General features: G+C 44.4%; 1 protein-coding gene across 1 annotated transcript in view; it reads left to right on the top strand.

Moving 5' to 3' along the window:
- Positions 1-17943, top strand: part of LOC131185316 (uncharacterized) — a 92224-nt gene that overhangs the window by 18997 nt on the left and 55284 nt on the right. The window contains exons 11-21 of the mRNA XM_058157755.1: positions 864-1016; positions 3048-3192; positions 5160-5318; positions 7531-7649; positions 10243-10488; positions 11309-11464; positions 12428-12612; positions 13945-14127; positions 14663-14748; positions 16233-16405; positions 17458-17617. Coding sequence (XP_058013738.1) covers positions 864-1016; positions 3048-3192; positions 5160-5318; positions 7531-7649; positions 10243-10488; positions 11309-11464; positions 12428-12612; positions 13945-14127; positions 14663-14748; positions 16233-16405; positions 17458-17617 — 1765 coding nt within the window. The remainder of the gene's footprint in view (positions 1-863; positions 1017-3047; positions 3193-5159; positions 5319-7530; positions 7650-10242; positions 10489-11308; positions 11465-12427; positions 12613-13944; positions 14128-14662; positions 14749-16232; positions 16406-17457; positions 17618-17943) is intronic.

Genomic DNA, 17943 nt, shown 5'->3' with positions numbered 1-17943 from the left:
TTTTTTTTTTTTACTTTTAAAAGCATATTTTCTATAACCTCTTCAGCCAAAGAGGTTGTAAAAAAATGTTTTTAAAAGCCTGTGGTGATCAGGCAACTCAGCTGGGATTGCCAGAGGAAAAAAAGGTTTCTGACGATCCCAGCTGAGTTGCCTGATCCCCAGAACCTTTTAAAAGCTTTTTTTTTTACAACCTCTTCAGTCAAAGAGATTGTTTAAAAATGCTTTTAAAAGGCTCTGGGGATCAGGCAACTAAGCTGGGATCGCCAGAGGAGCCTTTTAAAAGCTTTGTTTTTTACAACCTCTTCAGCCTCTGATGATCGTGCGGCTCAGCTGAGGAGTGGGAGGGGCAGGGATTTTTGCTACTGGTTCTCCGAACCACCCACCGCCATCGCTACCGGATCGGGTGATCTGGTCCAAACCAGGAGCATTTCACCCCTGACTGTATGACTGTAACTTGTTGCTGGCAATCCTTATGATTTATATTGATATACTGACCATCAATTGTGTTGTAAATGTTGTACCTTGATGAACGTATCTTTTCTTTTATGTACACTGAGAGCATATGCACCAAAGACAAATTCCTTGTGTGTCCAATCACACTTGGCCAATAAAATTCTATTCTATTCTATTCTATTCTATTCTATTCTATTCTATTCTATTCTATTCTATTCTATTCTATTCTATTCTACTCTATTGCATTTAGAAGTCTGGCAGCCCAATGGATCGAAGCTATTTTTCATCCTGTTCATTCTACTGGCTAGGCTTTTATATCTCCTGTCCGGTGTCTTCTTTTGTTTCGAGGGCTGCTGTCCTTCCAGATTTATTTGCAGGATGTCTCACTCAACTTCACTTTGGCTTCTCAGATGGAACTGATCTTAAATGCGATTGGAAATGCAGGGCTGGCGGCAACGTCTTTGACAACACTCTTGAGTTCCTGTGCGATGCTGAAAACCAACCCGACTGAAATCCGGCTGGCAGCCATTGAAGCTTTCCGGCGCATCCCCTGTGCAGCCAACGTAAGTGATGTAGAGTTGATTGCCTATCCCATTATGAATAAAATGCACCATCCGTGTGGTACAGAAAAAAGCAGCAAATGTGCTGTTAAAGACATGACTGCTGGATCTGAATATAGGGCCACAAGATTCAACTCTCTTCCTATTCATTGGATGATCCTGGGATCTAGTATTATGAAAGTGCGTTCCTACTGTATTGCTTTACTTTCTTCACTAGCTTTTGATTTGAGCTAAAATGCTACCTTGGTAACAATGGTTATCTTAATCACGGTTCTTTAAGAAGCCATTCACGGTTTGATTTGTTAGATAATAAGGACTCAAATCGGACATAGACCTTTAAGCCATGATTTTCAGACCCCAGTGTTTGGATTTCCACAGTGAAAGCCCAAATCCTCAGAGCTTAGCTGATAGGTAAACCAAGTTATTATAAACTTTCCTCGGAGGGAAAGTGGATTCTAGCTTTGCATAAGTATAATCCTCCCTTAATCTTTTCCAATTCTATAACACTCTTTTGATGTGAGCAGAACTGAGTGCAATATTCTAAGTGTAGTTGGACCATATATCGGTTAATTCCTCTTCTCTTCTCTTCTCTTCTCTTCTCTTCTCTTCTCTTCTCTTCTCTTCTCTTCTCTTCTCTTCTCTTCTCTTCTCTTCCCTTCCCTTCCCTTCATTCTCTTCTCTCTTCTCTCTTATTATTTCTTATGTCTTATATTACCTTACCTTACATCTTATCTTATCATCATTTCCTTACTTTACTTTAAACACTTTACTTGAAATTTTAAATTTCCATGCTATATTTTAAAACCTAGGATTCCCACCCCAAATCGCTTTCAAAGACATGATTGTTTTTCAGACTATAGTTACCATAACCTGTAGGTTTTAATGACATGGTATGAAATAAATGGCTACTTGACCAACACCTAGTACAATGATGGCTAACCTTTTGCGGACCGAGTGCCCAAAGCGCACGTGAACCCCCAAAATGCAATGCACATGTGCTCCTGTGCATGTGCCCCCATGCATGCGTGCGCTCCCCACATGCGCCCTGGCCCCGTGCATACGTGCAGACCCCCTCACGGGCCCCACCCACCCCCATGCATGTGTGCGCACCCCAAACATGCCTCACCCCTATATGCGCACGCAACACCGCATGTGCCCTGCCCCCCTGCGCATGCACACATGGGCCACACACATGCAACCCACCCCTCATTCATGCGCAAGTGGCCCCCTGCATGCGGCCCACCCCCTAGCATGCGCGGCAGAGACCCAAAGACCAGTTGGCTAGCGGGAGGCCTGCGCCCGTGCTCAGCAGAGCTGAACTTGGGAGACGGCTCATGTGCCCACAGAGAAGGTGCTGTGAGCCACCTCTGGCACGCATGCCATAGGTTTGCCATCACAGACCTAGTAGTTGGTTTCTTCTGCAGAAAACAAGAACTACCGTATTTTTCAAAGTATAAGACGCACCTTTTTTCCCTAAAAAAGAGGGTGAAAAACTGGGTGCGTCTTATACTCCGAATGTAGCCCCACCCAGCTTCTCAAACGGAGGTTTCAGAGGCTGAAAAAAGCCTCTGAAAGAAGCTTCAGAAAAAAAAGGCCCCAAACAGAGTTTCAGAGGCTTTTTTCTGGAGCTGTTTCGGAGGCTTTCAAACTTTTTTTTTCTGCAACAAAGTTTCAGAAGTTTCAGAGGCAGAAAAAAAAGCCCCCAAAAAAGCAAGGCACAGAGCTCACAACCAAGGAACCTGTTGCTAAAATTCACCTCTGGGAACAGTTGAATGGGGGTATTCCGGGAGGCAAATCCACCTGCCCATCAGCTTTTTTTCTTATTTTCCTCCCCAAAAACTAAGGTGTGTCTTATACTCTGGTGCGTCTTATACTCCCAAAAATACGGTATTTACATTTGAATATCAAGCCTTAGTAAAATCTTGTATTAAGGCTCATTGTTAATGAGGTCCTTGGGAAATTGAAATGAGATATGAATAGATGTGACCAACATTTGATAAACTTGTTTCTTTACCTTCTGTTCTTTCACGTTAGCGTGCTGTATTGCTTCGTCTGTTTCAAACCTACGATGAAAACGCGGAGATCAGAATTGCTTCATATCTTATGGCTATGAAATGTCCTAGCAAAGACTTATTTAATAACATTAAATGGACTTTGCAGGAGGAGCGATCCAGCCAAGGTAAGAGGAGGTCTTTCCCTAGATCAGCGGTTCTCAACCTGTGGGTTGCGACCCCGTTGGGGGTCAAATGATGATTTGCCAGGGGTCGCCTAAGACCATCGGAAATATGAGAAGTATATTTGCGAGTCGAAGAATCACAAATTCGGCTTCAGGCGCCATGAATTAAAAAAGGGAGAAATCTTTGCTCTGATGTCTCCCTCTCAAGCCAGCTGCAATCACTCCCAATCGCTAGCCTAATCTGGCTTCAGGCACGATAAATTTAATAGGGGAGGAGTCTCCGCTTTAATGCCTCCGTCCTCAAGGCAATCGCAAGCAGTTCAGATCGCTAGCCAATACGGCTTCAGGCGCGATAAATTCAAAAAAACAGTTTGCCGCTTTTTTCCCCTTTCTGCGGCTGCTGAGGTGCGCTGAGATCGCTGCCTAAAAAAAAATAATTTTACGGTTGGGGTCGCCACATCATGGGGAATTGTATTAAAGGGGTCGCAGCACTATAAAGGTTGAGAGCCACTGCCCTAGATATTCCTCTGGAAGATTCGGCTATCATCCTAAGTGCAAGAATTTGGTTACAAGCTTCACTGGATTGTAAGGGACCTATTTATGAATAAAGACATGACTGCATTATTTAGGCTGCAAACATATCCGTATTTAATTGGGGGAAAGTGCCACTGAACTCAATGGGACACCAATTCTAGAAAGACATGCTTAGAACTATGAGGCACAAAACATCTGCGGATAGGTTATAGGCCTGTTCCCCTATCTTCGTTAAACCACAGCTGGATTTAAACAGTTCATTGAATAATCTGCAATTCGCAGATTTAGTACAGAAAGCCAAACACAGGGCGGGTGCTGCTGGGGGTTCGCAGGGGTTCGGGAGAACCTCTAGCTAAGATTCTGTGCAGTTCAGAGAACTCCTAAATCCCACTCCTGGCTGGCCCCGCCCACCCTACCTTGCCCTCCTAGAAGTCCCATCGCAGCCCGTTTTGGATGCAGGTAAGTGCAGGACATGCACGGAGGCTCAGGGAGGGCGAAAAATGACCTATAAAAGTTTGGAAAGGCCAAAAACAGGGCCGTTTCCAGCCTCCAGAGGGCCTCCAGAGCCTGGGGGGGCCATTTTCACCCTCCCGGAGGCTCGGGAAAAGCCTCCAGAGCCCGGGGAGGGCAAAAATGTCTCCCCCGTCATGGTGCAGGAAGCCGACTAGCCACATCCACCATGGCCACGCCCATCCAGCAGCCGGGTAGAGAACCTCTTGCTAAAAATTTTGAAGCCCACCCCTGGCTACACACTATGGTTCATGAAGAACAGTGCCTGAGTTTGCCCCAAATATTCAACCTCAGATAATCAAAGCACATAAAGGCGGCCCCCAGGGGAAGGGCCTTCTCTGTAGGAGCACCTACCCTCTGGAACGAACTTCCCCCTGGTTTGCGTCAATTACCTGACCTTCGGACCTTTCGCTGTGAATTGAAAATGTACTTGTTCATCCAAGCGGGACTGGCTTAATTCTTAATTTTTAAATTTTGAATGTTTTGAATTTTAATAATTTTAAATTGGGTATTCTGTTTTATTGGGTCAAATTTGATGGTTTTTAAATTTTTCGGCCATTATAGAATATGTTATTTTAATTTGTTGTTTTAAAATTGTATATTGTGTTGTTTTAATCTGGCTGTACACCGCCCTGAGTCCTTCGGGAGAAGGGCGGTATAAAAATCTAAATAATAAATAAATAATAAATAAAATACATGATGGATTATTCCGATGTAAGAATCTGATCATGACATTTTAGATTTTTGCAAGATGAAAGTAACCGTACTAATTCTGCATCTCTTAGTAACCGTACTAAGTCATCAAGCTACAGCGAATTTTGCTGCATTCCACATCAGGTTTAACTTCTGTTTTCCCAATAATTGAACTGTGTTTTTTGTTGTTGTTGTTGTGTGTGTGTGTGTGTGTCTGTATTTATTTTTTTGAGTGGGCTCTTTTGTCCGGAGTCATCTTTCTGAGCTCTTAAGAACAGAAGACCCATTAAAACAGCACCTTAGGAACTCTCTGCCTGAAGACATCATTCTCAAGGAATTTGATTGGGAAACATGGAAATTTTCTTCCTACACAGATGTTACCTTCCACTCAGGTAGCTAAATGCATTTAGCCCCATGTTTTAAGAAGAATGAATGAATGAAGATTAAGTCCTTGGGTTTTTATGCATTAACTCTTAAACCTGGGGCAATACACAACAACCAATAATTGACTGTTTGAGCTCTGTCTTGAATCACATTTCTTCAGACATCTGAAATTATCTGTAGAGCTTTTCTCAGTTTATAAAAAAATGTGGTCATTATGTCTGTAGAATCTGAATGTTATTCCTGAATCTTTAGAGCCTTTTTAAATACGGGTATTTTCTACCTGTGTAGGAAAACACAGTCACTTAATGACTCATTCTTTCTGTTGGGGGTGTTACTTGGAATCCTGACAAATCACATATCTGAAATGTGAACCTGTATAAACACAGTTTGTTTGCTTATATGTATCAGAAGCATCACAATTAAAATAGTTGCATACTATGCAAAGTCAAATTTAAAATATAAAACAAAGGTTAAAATACGCACAAGTTAAACAAATCTTGCCCAGAAACCAGCAACATTAATTGTGTTCTGTCGCACTGCCATGAGGTCCTGATCTAGAATGTGTCCTGCACTGATCGGGACAGAAAGGGCAGATACATACTATGTTTTCCCCAAAATAAGACCATGTTGTCAGGATTCTGACCAATGCCCTAATAAAAGCAGGATCCTCAAGCCAATTTTCAAGAAAAATCCAGTTCTTTATTAGGAGTGTCATGTCAGCCCGGACCTAGTGAAGCCAGCTCTGACCCCACTCAGTTCGTGCCTTGCTTCTAACCCTGTTTCCCCCTCCCCCCAAGGTGTGTCATCAGTCACATTCCCCAACGAAGCAATTTCGCGGGTCGTAGAAGTCACTCCATCCGGCTGTTACTGGTTTCTGTGGAGATGCCCTTGATTTTGGCTGGCTAGGATGTGCGTTGTTTTGGCTGGGATGCAAATTCCTTGATGCAGCTGTGAGGCTCAATCCCCCTGCCTCTGGCAACTTGGGAGCAGGTTGAGAAAGCTTCGCGAGTTGACACGTGTTCTTATATTAATTTTTGCTCCAAAAGATCCATTAGGGCTTATTTTCCAGTTAGCTCTTACTAACTGGAAAATAACTAACCGGTACTAAATGCATCTGTCTAGCTCAGTGGTGGTGAACCTTTTACTCACCGAGGGCCAAGCAGGTATGCGGTTTGCAGTATACGTGCAGTTCCCCTCCATTCACTGTGCGTGACACCATACCATCTGCGCATGCGCGTGACTTTTGCGTGCCTCCCCCCCATGCGCTGCATGTGCAATTGCATCATCTGCACATGCACATGACTTTTGCATGGGCAATGCACACATGCGAACATCATCTGTGCATGCATGTGCTGTGTGCAGGTACTCACACGCGCATGCACAGGAGAACTCCGAAGACCAGCTGGGTCTCCGGAATTGCACGCATGTGCACCGGAAGCCCGAACCATCTGGGGTGCACGCACATGCACAGCTAGAGGTGAGTTGGGCGACAACTCGCATGCCCGGAACAATGGCTCTTGAGTGCCACCTAGGGCACACGTGCCATAGGTTTGCCATCATGGGTCTAGCTGATGATCTTAACTGGGGCTTATTTTGGGGGTAGGGCTTATATTACAAGCATCCTGAAAAAAATCATGCTAGGGCTTATTTTTCAGTTGGGTCTTGTTTTCAGGGAAACATAGAATAGAATAGAATAGAATAGAATAGAATAGAATAGAATAGAATAGAATAGAATAGAATAGAATTTTATTGGCCAAGTGTGATTGGACAGACAAGGAATTTGTCTTGGTGCATATGCTCTCAGTGTACATAAAAGAAAAGATACGTTCATCAAGGTACAACATTTACAACACAATTGATGGTCAATATATCAATATAAATCATAAGGATTGCCAGCAACAAGTTATAGTCATACAGTCATAAGTGGAAAGAGATTGGTGATGGGAACCATGAGACGATTAATAGTAGTGCAGATTCAGTAAACAGTCTGACAGTGTTGATGGAATTATTTGTTTAGCAGAGTGATGGCCTTCGGGAAAAAACTGTTCTTGTGTCTAGTTGTTCTGGTGTGCAGTGCTCTATAGTGTCGTTTTGAGGATAGGAGTTGAAACAGTTTATGTCCAGGATGCGAGGGTATATCTTTTGTATACATAGTTGGACACTTCAATAAGACAAGCTTTTCTTCTAACTGATGTGTTTCGGCAACTCTTTCCATTCCAGCGATGGCCAGTGGAAATGCTGAGGCCCAGGTTATTTTCTCACCTGCTTCTTTTATCCCACGTTTGATCCTGACCAATTTCACTATCCATCTGCTGGGACGGGCTATCAACCTCTTAGAGGCAAGTGACCTGAAAGATACACGAACCAATTATTAGGTGTAATGCTGCGGGTAAATTTGACACGTGCAGGAATCTAGATTTGTATTCTTAGGAACAGAAGAAACTGTGTTATCCCAAGTCAGGTCATTGATCCAACCATCCCTCTAAATAAGCAGGAGCCAACAGCAGTCGGTTGACTCTTACCCAACAGACGTCAAAAGCTTTGCCCTCCGCAATGGTAGCTACCTTCCTTTCTTCAGAGAGAGTAAAAAAGTCTGCCTTATTTTTTTTTATTTTTTTTTTTTATTTGAATTTATATTCCGCCCTTCTCCAAAGACTCAGGGCGGCTTACATTGTGTTAAGCAATAGTCTCATCCATTTGTATATTATATACAAAGTCAACTTTTATTGCCCCCAACAATCTGGGTCCTCATTTTACCTACCTTATAAAGGATGGAAGGCTGAGTCAACCTTGGGCCTGGTGGGACTAGAACTTGCAGTAATTGCAAGCAGCTGTGTTAATAACAGACTGCATTAGTCTGTTGAGCCACCAGACTAATGGTGGTTTTCAACATTGAAGCGAGTTTCCATCAGCCAGTTCCATCTTACGTATGCGGAATTAGAATTCACCATTTCAGTTTGAATCTATTTTGCATTTTGTTGTCGTTGTTTTCCCCCAAAGCTGGAAAATTAGCTTTCTGATTACATTTGGATGTATTGAAAAAACATTGTAAGCCACCCAGAGTCACTGAGAGTAAGTGAGCAGCCATATACCGTATTTTTCGGAGTATATGACGCACCGGAGTATAAGACTTAGTTTTTGGGGAAAATAAGATAGAAGCTGATTGCAGGTGGATTGGCCTCCCGGAATACCCCCAATCAGCTGTTCCCAGAAGTGAATTTTAACAACAGGTTCCTTGGTGTGAGCTCTGTGCCTTGCTTTTTTTTTTTTTTTTTTGCTTTTTTTTCTGCCTCTGAAAGCCTCCAAAAAAGAACCTCAGAAAAAAAGCCTCTGAAGCTCTGTTTGGGGGCTTCTTTTCTGAAGCTCTATTTGGGGGCTTCTTTTCTGAAGCTTCTTTCAGCCTCTGAAACCTCTGTTTGAGAAGCTGAGTGGGGCTACATTCGGAGTATAAGACGTACCCAGATTTTTACCCTTTTTTTTGTGGGAAAAAGTTGTGTCTTATACTCCAAAAAAATACGATAAATTTTCATAAATAAAGTCCATGAGTTCAGGTCAAGAGTAATTTTTTCCCCTAGGCTAGACCAGAGGTATATTCAGCTGGTTCATACCGGCTCAGGCAAACCGGTAATGGAAATTGCAGAACCACCTGCCCCGACTCTATGACGGCCTATTTAGGCACGTTTGGGAGGCCGGGCGTATGCACGGAAGGGGTGCAAGCGAGCAAAACACATGCATGGAAGGCCAGGTAAATGAGTGGAAGGGGAATGTGCAGCGAACCAGTGGTAAGAATATTGGAAACCCACTGCTGGGCTAGATTCATAACAGAGTCTTCCTAACATGATGAATTGATAGTTTGCAAGAATTTCAGCAAACTATCTGGGGGAAAAAATTAAACTAGTTCTTCCCACTAGCGCTGATTTATCGCTGAAGAGCAATAAATAAGGCAGAACTTTTCATAATTTATTTTTAACAGCTCTTCTGTGATCAGGCAAAAAGAAAGTTCTTCTTGTCGATAATGGGTGTATGGCAAGTGTTTATTTATGCAGCTGTCTCCTGAACAATTACCAGTCAACAAAATATCATGTAAAATATCATACTAGCCAATATAAAGTGATAATAATATCACCAAAAGATAAATGAGTACCAATTATAGTAATTTATGTACTGATGATAATAGTAAACATGAAGCATAAAATCAGAACAGCTATAAAAACTATTGAAATTGTTTTTCAATCGTTCTAAAGGTTTCGTTAGGGTTCCGACGGATGCCCTAATTAAATCATGAGCCTCGAGCCAAGCTTCAAAAGAAATCCAGTCATTTATTAGGAGCTTCATGTCAGCACTTTCCAAGTGAAGCCAACTCTGACCCCACGTAATTTACGACCCAATCTTGACCCTGTTTCCCCCCTCCCCTTAAGGTGTGTCATCAATTACATCCAACAGAGCAATTTCGCAGGTTGTAGAGATCACTCCCCTCCGGCCGCTGTGGGTAACCCAGGGAGACAGCCTTGAGAGAGAGATGTCTGGAATGTGCTTTTGTTTTTGACTTCCGTACTGCTTTGACGTTTTCCCATCCTCCTTGCCTATGGCAACTCAAGAGCAAGCCAGGGATGCTTTGTGAATTGACAGGTTTCCTAAAATGCCTGAGACAATAAAAAGACCTTCCTTTAGTGCTAAAAGAAAAGCATTCAGCCAATGTCACGTTCCTATTGAATAAACCTTTTCATTGATGGTCCTTCTCATTTGATGAGGGTCAACTAGCAAAGGTTATAGAACTTCAATGGCAAAATATGGAAGGAAGCAAACAGATAACTGGCCTACCAAGCATTTAGGGTTTTTTAATGGAAGGAAGCCAACATGGTTCTTTAGTTGAGGCAGCAGAATATCTGAGCTTGTGGCCTTCTAAATATCATGCAACCTTTTTTTTTTTAGGTTGGAGTCAGATTGGAGAATATGGAAGATATTGTCCGGACATTTTTGGACTTTCAAGACACCAAAGGAAGGCATGTTAAGCCAGAATCTCCCATGCAGATGGTGAACAAGATTCCTCAAAATAAGCCATCATCCAAGCAATTCAATTTGAAAAGTCATCTACCTAAAGGAAATAAAACTGCACCAAGAACAGAAAGCGATTGTCCACATGGACAATACCATAAGATTAATGGTTTTGTGAAAAAGGTACGTTAATGTGTCATCCATGGGTATTCGCTTGTTCCATTCAGGATCACTTATATCTGCACAAGGATTGTCTTGAGAGGGTTCCCATATCTGAGTAGCACCTAGGTAAAGGTGAAGGTTCCCCTCGCACATACATGCTAGTCGTTCCTGACTCTAGGGGGCGGTGCTCATCTCTGTTTCAAAGCTGAAGAGCCAACGCTGTCCAAAGATGTCTCCGTGGTCATGTGGCCAGCATGACTCAATGCCAAAGGTGCACAGAACGCTGTTCCCTTTCCAGCAAAGGTGGTCCCTATTTTTCTACTTGTATTTTTTACGTGCTTTCGAACTGCTAGGTTGGCAGAAGCTGGGACAAGTAACAGGAGCTCACCCCATTACACGGCAGCACTAGGGATTCGAAACGCTCAACTGCTGACCTTTTGATTGACAAGCTCAGGGTCTCAGCCACTGAGCCACCGAGTAGCACCTAGATTAGGTTATTTCACATCAAAGGAGAGCAGGAAAAATTCAAGAAGATGTCAGACAGGACCAATAATAGGTAGGATGGCTGTATTCTACTTCTATAGCTCTGAAGTTGTCTGTCTGGAACCCGCACTGCGTATTGGACATTAATACAATTGAACATGTCCAGAAATATTTCACAAGAAGAGTCCTCCACTCCTCCGCTTGCAACAAAATACCTTATGCCACCAGATTTGAAATTTTGGGTGGCTTCAAAGTCTTGGACTTCATTTAAAAAAATTTTTTTTTTTTGCAACTGTGTTGGTTGTGGTCACCTCTCTCTCTCTCTCCCTCCCTTTCTTTCTTTCTGCTTATTCTTCAGTTCACCAAAAAAATGGGGAAAAAGAAGAAGCCCAAATGCAAAGTTAGTCTCAAAATCTTTGGAAATGAGCTGATGATTCTTGACTGTGGCGATCTCAGGGGTCAAGCAAACCATTATTATTTGAACCTGGCGGAGCTAATGATGAAGGTTTCGAAGGTAAGAGTACTGTGATTAATGCAATCGTTTCTCAATGGCGATCTCCTGACAGGCCTCTGACACCGTTAGAAAAGTTCGGTAGGGCAACCGTCAACCTTCTTGAGAAGGTTCCTTTCACTCCGATTCCCCACTTCCAGCATCCACACCTGACTGTTGTAGAGAAAATAACTCCAGGTCATGTTAAAAATTGGTATCCTATTCAGTGATGGGAGTCAAATAAATTAACAACCGGTTCTCTGCCCTAATGACTAGCTGGGTTGGCATGGCCATAGTGGGCGTGGCCAAGGGGTGTGACAGGCAGCACTCGGGCTCCTGCACCCCCCAGGAGCAAAAATCAGTCACGGGGGGGCTCCCCCCGCTCCCCCCACACCCTGTTTTGGGCCAGTAGGTCTTCCTGCAGCCTCCTGGGAGCAAAAACCAGTTGCGGAGGGGGAGTGCCATTTCCCCTCCCCCCATTTTGGGCCTAGTAGGGCTCCCTGCAGCCTCTTGGGAGCAAAAAACGGGCCGTGGAGGGTCCTTTTTCAACCTCCCCAGGCTCCAGAGGCTCTCTGGAGGTTGGAAATAGGCCCATTTTTGCACTCCACAGGCCTCTGGGAGGCCCATTTTCCACCTCCTCGGACTCTGGAGGCTCTCTGGAGGCAGGAAATAGGCCCATTTTCACCCTCCATGAGCCTCTGGGAGGCCCGTTTTCCACCTCCCTGGGCTCCATGTGCCCCCTGCACTTACCTGGGATCCAAAACAGGCTGCATGGGGACTCCTGGTAGGGACAGGACAGGGTGGGGCGAGGCCAGTTGATCATTGGAACTACCGGTTTGCCAAACTGGATGTAAACTTAACACCCGGTTCGCCCGAACTGTTCCGAACCGGCTGAATCCCACCTCCGATTTTATTGCTTTATGCCAATTCATGAGGCCCTCCCATAGGTAAGCTGATTTATCATCCTTTTTACTAACTTCCGTACAGGGCCAAGAAGTCCAGTGGAATAAAAGGTTGAGTCTGGCAACCGAAGAAGTGCTGTTTCCAACCATCTCAGGGCTTCCTGTCCTCCTGGGTTTTAATGCTTCAGCAGCTGTCCATCTGACTGCCAGAGGAGACACAAACTTCAAGAAACGCAACCATTTTTTTGTCCGTGGCTACCTCAAGCCAAGGTAGTGAGCTTCCAGAGCTGTGTTTTCGTTCCAAATACTAACTATCTTCATTATCGCATTATTTCCAACCCGACACGGGTAGTCTTCCACTTACAATCATTTGTTTAGTGACCGTTTGAAGTCACAACGGCACTGAAAAAAAGTGACTCAGGATTGTTTTTCACACTTAGGACCGTTGCAGCATTCCCACAGTCATGTGATACAAATGCAAATGTCTACCATGAACATAAATCCTTCCATTCCCCACCATCCAGTCAGAAGCTGAAGAAGCTTCTTGAATGAGAAGTGTTAGTGCCACATAATGCCTTGGTAAGGCCACACTTGGAATATTGCATCCAGTTTTGGTCACCACGATGTAAAAAAGATGTTGAGACTCTAGAAAGAGTGCAGAGAAAAGCAACAAAGAGGATTAGGGGACTGGAGGCTAAAACATATGAAGAACGGTTGCAGGAACTGGGTGTGTCTAGTTTAATGGAAAGAAGGACTAGGGGAGACATGATAGCAGTGTTCCAATATCTCAGGGGTTGCCACAAAGAAGAGGGAGTCGGGCTGTTCTCCAAAGCACCTGAGGGTAGAACAAGAAGCAATGGGTGGAAACTGATCAAAGAAAGAAGCAACTTAGAACTAAGGAGAAATTTCCTGACAGTTAGAATAATTAATAAGTGGAACGACTTGCCTTCAGAAGTTGTGAATGCTCCAACACTGGAAATTTTTAAGAAAATGTTGGATAACCATCTGACTGAGATGGTGTAGGGTTTCCTGCCTGGGCAGGGGGTTAGACTAGAAGGCCTCCAAGGTCCCTTCCAACTCTGTTGTTATGTTATGTTATGTTATGAGAAGCGAAACGTCTTCAAAGGAAATCCAGAAAGTCTAGTTGCCTCTTGAAAAAAGCACTTTTGGGACAACCATGACCTGGATGACTGAGAAGCTCCATAAATACTTGGCAACTGGTTCATATTTACGACCACTGCAGTGTTCTATGGTCCCGTGATCACCTTTTGCAAACTTCTGACCAGCAAAGTCAATACGGAAGCCGGATTCATTTTACAACTAAAACTAAATTAACAACTGCAGTCATTCTCTTAACAACGGCGACAAGAAAAATTGTATAATGGGGCAAAACTCACTTAACAACTGTCTCGCCTAGCAACAGAAAATTTGGGTTCCGTTGTGGCCATAAGTTGAGGACTAGCTGTAGAAGGGTTGGAAGAGAAATTATCTCAAAGACTTGAGACTCCATCAACCATGTAAAAACATTTTTTTTAAAAAGACATTTAAACTCAGTATCGAACTCTTAGAATGAAATCTCTTCTTCTCTATATATTTTGACAGTGCTATCCTAAAGATTTCTGCCCAGATGGGAACTGTAGGAGTTCTGGGGAATGCCGGCTTGAAGTGGTCAACCGTCTTGAGATCCTCAGCCAACTTGGATGGTGGAATCCAGGTGAAAAAAGGGAAAGAATTTAAATTTTTTTGGAACACTCCCGAAGACGCTATGGAAATTCTACATTTCAGGTAAAACAGACACAAAATACACAGAACCGGGGGTCAGTCAAATGTTTCTGGAATTTCAGCTCATTCCCCAGCCAACGCAGGGAGTTTCTGCGGTGATGGGAATTGTGCTTAAAATAAAATATTCAGCTTTCCAGGAATCGATCCAGGCAGATGTGGGATTCGCTTACCTTCCCTACTGGTTTGCAAATGTGAGCGTGCACGCATGTACCTCCTCTGCACATGCGCATGGCCCTCCGTGCATGCTCTTTGCTCGCGCATTACATCCAGGCGGGTGGGTGGAGCCTCCTGCATTCACTACTACCGGTTCGCCCAAAACGGACAGAACCAGCTGAATCCCACCACTGGATCCAGGCACTAATAAAATGAACTGCACCAACAGAAGCTGAAATGATGATCAAGTGTGGCGAGACACTGCTATTTATGTAGGATAATTATGTGCCAAATAGTCACACGAAACAGCTTTGGAGATGCCTGTGTATCAAAACCGTTTGGTGAGCTGCATTATAAGAATTCCGATTCTCTCCCTCTGTTATAGCTCTAAATTCTACGTTACTGCAAGGGAGAAAACAAAAACCAATGAACGCTTCCCGGGCCAAACTGAACTGTGCACCAGTGACGAAGGTAAGATAGCTTGTAAATTTCGCATCCATCACCTTCCAGTGTCGCATTTCGCAGAAAAGTCAGCAGTGCTTTCGAGGCAGATCCTTTTAAACCGTCCCATTTTAAAGTCACTTGAAACATAATGCCGCAGGTAGCAACTCCACATAATCTAAAAGAAATGGTATCGTGTCCCACTCCCCACTCCAACGAACGAGTCAAGGAAGTCCATGGCAAACTTGGCAATGAAGCCTCTGCAGCTTGCCAAGTTCCTCCGAGGTTTCTCAGGGCAGGCAGGAGTCCAAGTTGTGACTTCAGCGATAGGGTCCGGTATCAGCAAACTCGATAAGACTTTGCTTGACTCAAGGTTGGAATGCCAAAAGCAGGTCCTTTATATAGGCTGTGGGGTGTGGCTCCATGACTCAGCATTTATCCAGGCCTGCCCCTCCCTTCCTTCTGCTGGCGTCGCCTCTCAGATCTCCTGAAGCGAGGGTCCTCCCACTTTGAATTGTCTTCAGCTGGATCTGCTGGCAGCTTCTGGGAAAGGGAGGGGTCAGAAGGAGTAGGCCCGAGCAATTCCAATACCTGGCTGTTTTCCTGCTCTGACGGCTGAGCCAAAGGAACACACGCTGTATGAGTGAGATTTATCGGGCTTGTCCTTCCACTCCTGGAATCGTCTCCAGGCATGGGGCCAGGGCCGGGGGCTGGAGGCATGACAGGCCGTTCATCTTCATTATCAGACTCAGAGTCTGATAACAGGCCCGGTTGGAGACGGGAGGGGCCCAGCTGAGGAGAGGAGGGAGGACGAGTCACAACAAATGGGCTCATCACGAGGCATTTTGCACAATGCATTTCCATCTTAAGAGCAAGAGATGGCTGATAGATGCTCAGAATATTTTTGTTCTGACCTCGGCTCCCTTAAAAAGCAGGAAGCAGAGTCTTGGTCCCGGCAAAACCTCTTTTATTTACATGACTGTGAATTACATTAATTCACAGTCAGCAAGGTTTGTCCAAACAGTTTTTCAAAGGAATATTTCTCAACACCACTTTATCTCGTTTGGCAAGCTGCCACATAACTTGTTTCCAACCGCAGTACAAGGCAAAACTCAGCACAGAGTCTCTCAGAGTCATGGAATGAACAAATTGTTTCCTGCAAAAGCCCCCTCCCTATTCTCTCCTCTTTTATTTCCTGTGGGAGGGGCCAATCACCTCCAAAGTGTGGCTTTACTCCTGAGTCGACCCTGCTTTCTGAGTTCTTGTCTTCTGGCAGCTCTGCATATGCTCCAGCTGTTCCTCTGCCTCACTGCTGTCTAACTCCCACTCTGCCTCCCACGCAGAGCCCTCGTCCAAGCTTTTCCCAGCCCTCAGGACTGGCCGTTGTTCCTCCCCAATCTCCTCACTGTCTGACTCTGCCGCCGGTGGGCCACAACAATTTTCCTGGAGGAACAACACGAAAGAATGTCCTTCACTTTTAAAATTCGTTTTCTTCTTTTCGGTTTTAATGGCAGCATCGAAAATGTTTGGCTGGCAGCTGTGTTCAGAGGTTTTTCTCCCTGACGACAAGACCAGCAGCTTCGTTCTTCCCTTCCCTGGACCGGTCAAAGTCGCCGTTACGCTAAGAAAGCAGGACAGAAACCTACAGCAGTATTTAATAAAAGCAGCCTATCATTATGTTGCTCAGGTCTGGTTCTTAACTTCTGTCTGGTTTAGAGATAGACAGAAAAAACATGAAGAATGCTAAGAAGTCATTCTTGTGGGACAGATAGTCCTTGACTTACAACCATAATCAGAACCAAAATTTCCGTTGCTAAGCCAGGCGATTGTTAAGAGAGTCACACCCGATTGTATAACTTTTGGCTTGTTGTTAAGCAAATCTATTTCAGCTGTTAAGTGAATCATGAGGTTGTTCAGGAAATCTGGCTTCCGCGTTGATTTTGCTTGTCAGAAGCTGGCTGGAAAAGTTGGGAATGGCAATCACATGACCCTAGGATCAGTGGTGAAAGCCAATTTTTTTTATTACTGGTTCTGTGGGCATGGCTTGGTGGCTTGGTGGGCGTGGCTTGGTGGGCATGGCAGGGGAAGGATACTGCAAAATCCCCATTCATTCCCTGCTCCAGGGGAAGGATACTGCAAAATCCCCATTCCCTCCCCACTCCTGGGGGAAGGATATTGCAAAATCCCCATTCCCTCCATACTCCTGGGGGAAGGATATTGCAAAATCCCCATTCCCTCCCCACTCCTGGGGGAAGGATATTGCAAAATCCCCATTCCCTCCCCACTCCTGGGGGAAGGATACTGCAAAATCCCCATTCCCTCCCCACTCCTGGGGGAAGGATATTGCAAAATCCCCATTCCCTCCACACTCTGGGGCCAGACAGAGGTGGTATTTGCCGGTTCTCCGAACTGCTCAAAATTTCCGCTACTGGTTCTCCAGAACCTGTCAGAACCTGCTGGATTTCACCCCTGCCTAGGATGCTACAAGCATTGTAAACATATGTCAAACGGCCAAATTTCGATCACGTGACCATGGGGATGCTATAACAGTCATAAGTGCGAAGATTGGTTTTAAGTCACTTATGTAAGTGCCACTGTAATTTCAAATGGTTGCTAAGCCAATGGTCGTAAGTCGAGGACTACTTCTATAATTTGCAACGCATAGTCAGTTTTGAAATTCACATTTTGCGACTTCTTTTGGGGTTATTGGTCTTACGACATGTCTTTCTTCTTCTCCAGAAAGGTTCTTGGATTCCAAATGAAGCCGGGCTCCATTTCTTTATGGGGAGTCCGGAATCAGAGCTGAAGAGAAATGTGGCTTTTAACTTCCACTGGAACATCCCTCAGAAAATAGTCAGAATTGAATTCATCGAGCCGAAGACAAAAATGCTACTGAACGGTGAGAACAACTGAGAACCAATTAGATCTTCTTGGTGTGCATCCATTGGGAGATCTAAGTCATCACCATATATGAAGCTTATAACAGTAGAGTTTTCAAAATTTCCTCTTGAACACCGTGTAGTGTATTTATTAAGGTGTCTTCTCCTTCTCCTTCTCCTTCTCCTTCTCCTTCTCCTTCTCCTTCTCCTTCTCCTTCTCCTTCTCCTTCTTCTTCTCCTTCTCCTTCTCCTTTTCCTTTTCCTTCTCCTTCTTCTTCTTCTCCTCCTCCTCCTCCTCCACTACCACCACTAGGTCCTCCTCCTCCTCCTCCTCCTCCTTCTTCTT

Source organism: Ahaetulla prasina, chromosome 14, assembly GCF_028640845.1.
Source record: "Ahaetulla prasina isolate Xishuangbanna chromosome 14, ASM2864084v1, whole genome shotgun sequence".
NCBI lineage: Eukaryota > Metazoa > Chordata > Lepidosauria > Squamata > Colubridae > Ahaetulla > Ahaetulla prasina.
Note: the sequence above shows the minus strand (reverse complement) of the source record. Positions and strands in the feature narration are given on the sequence as shown.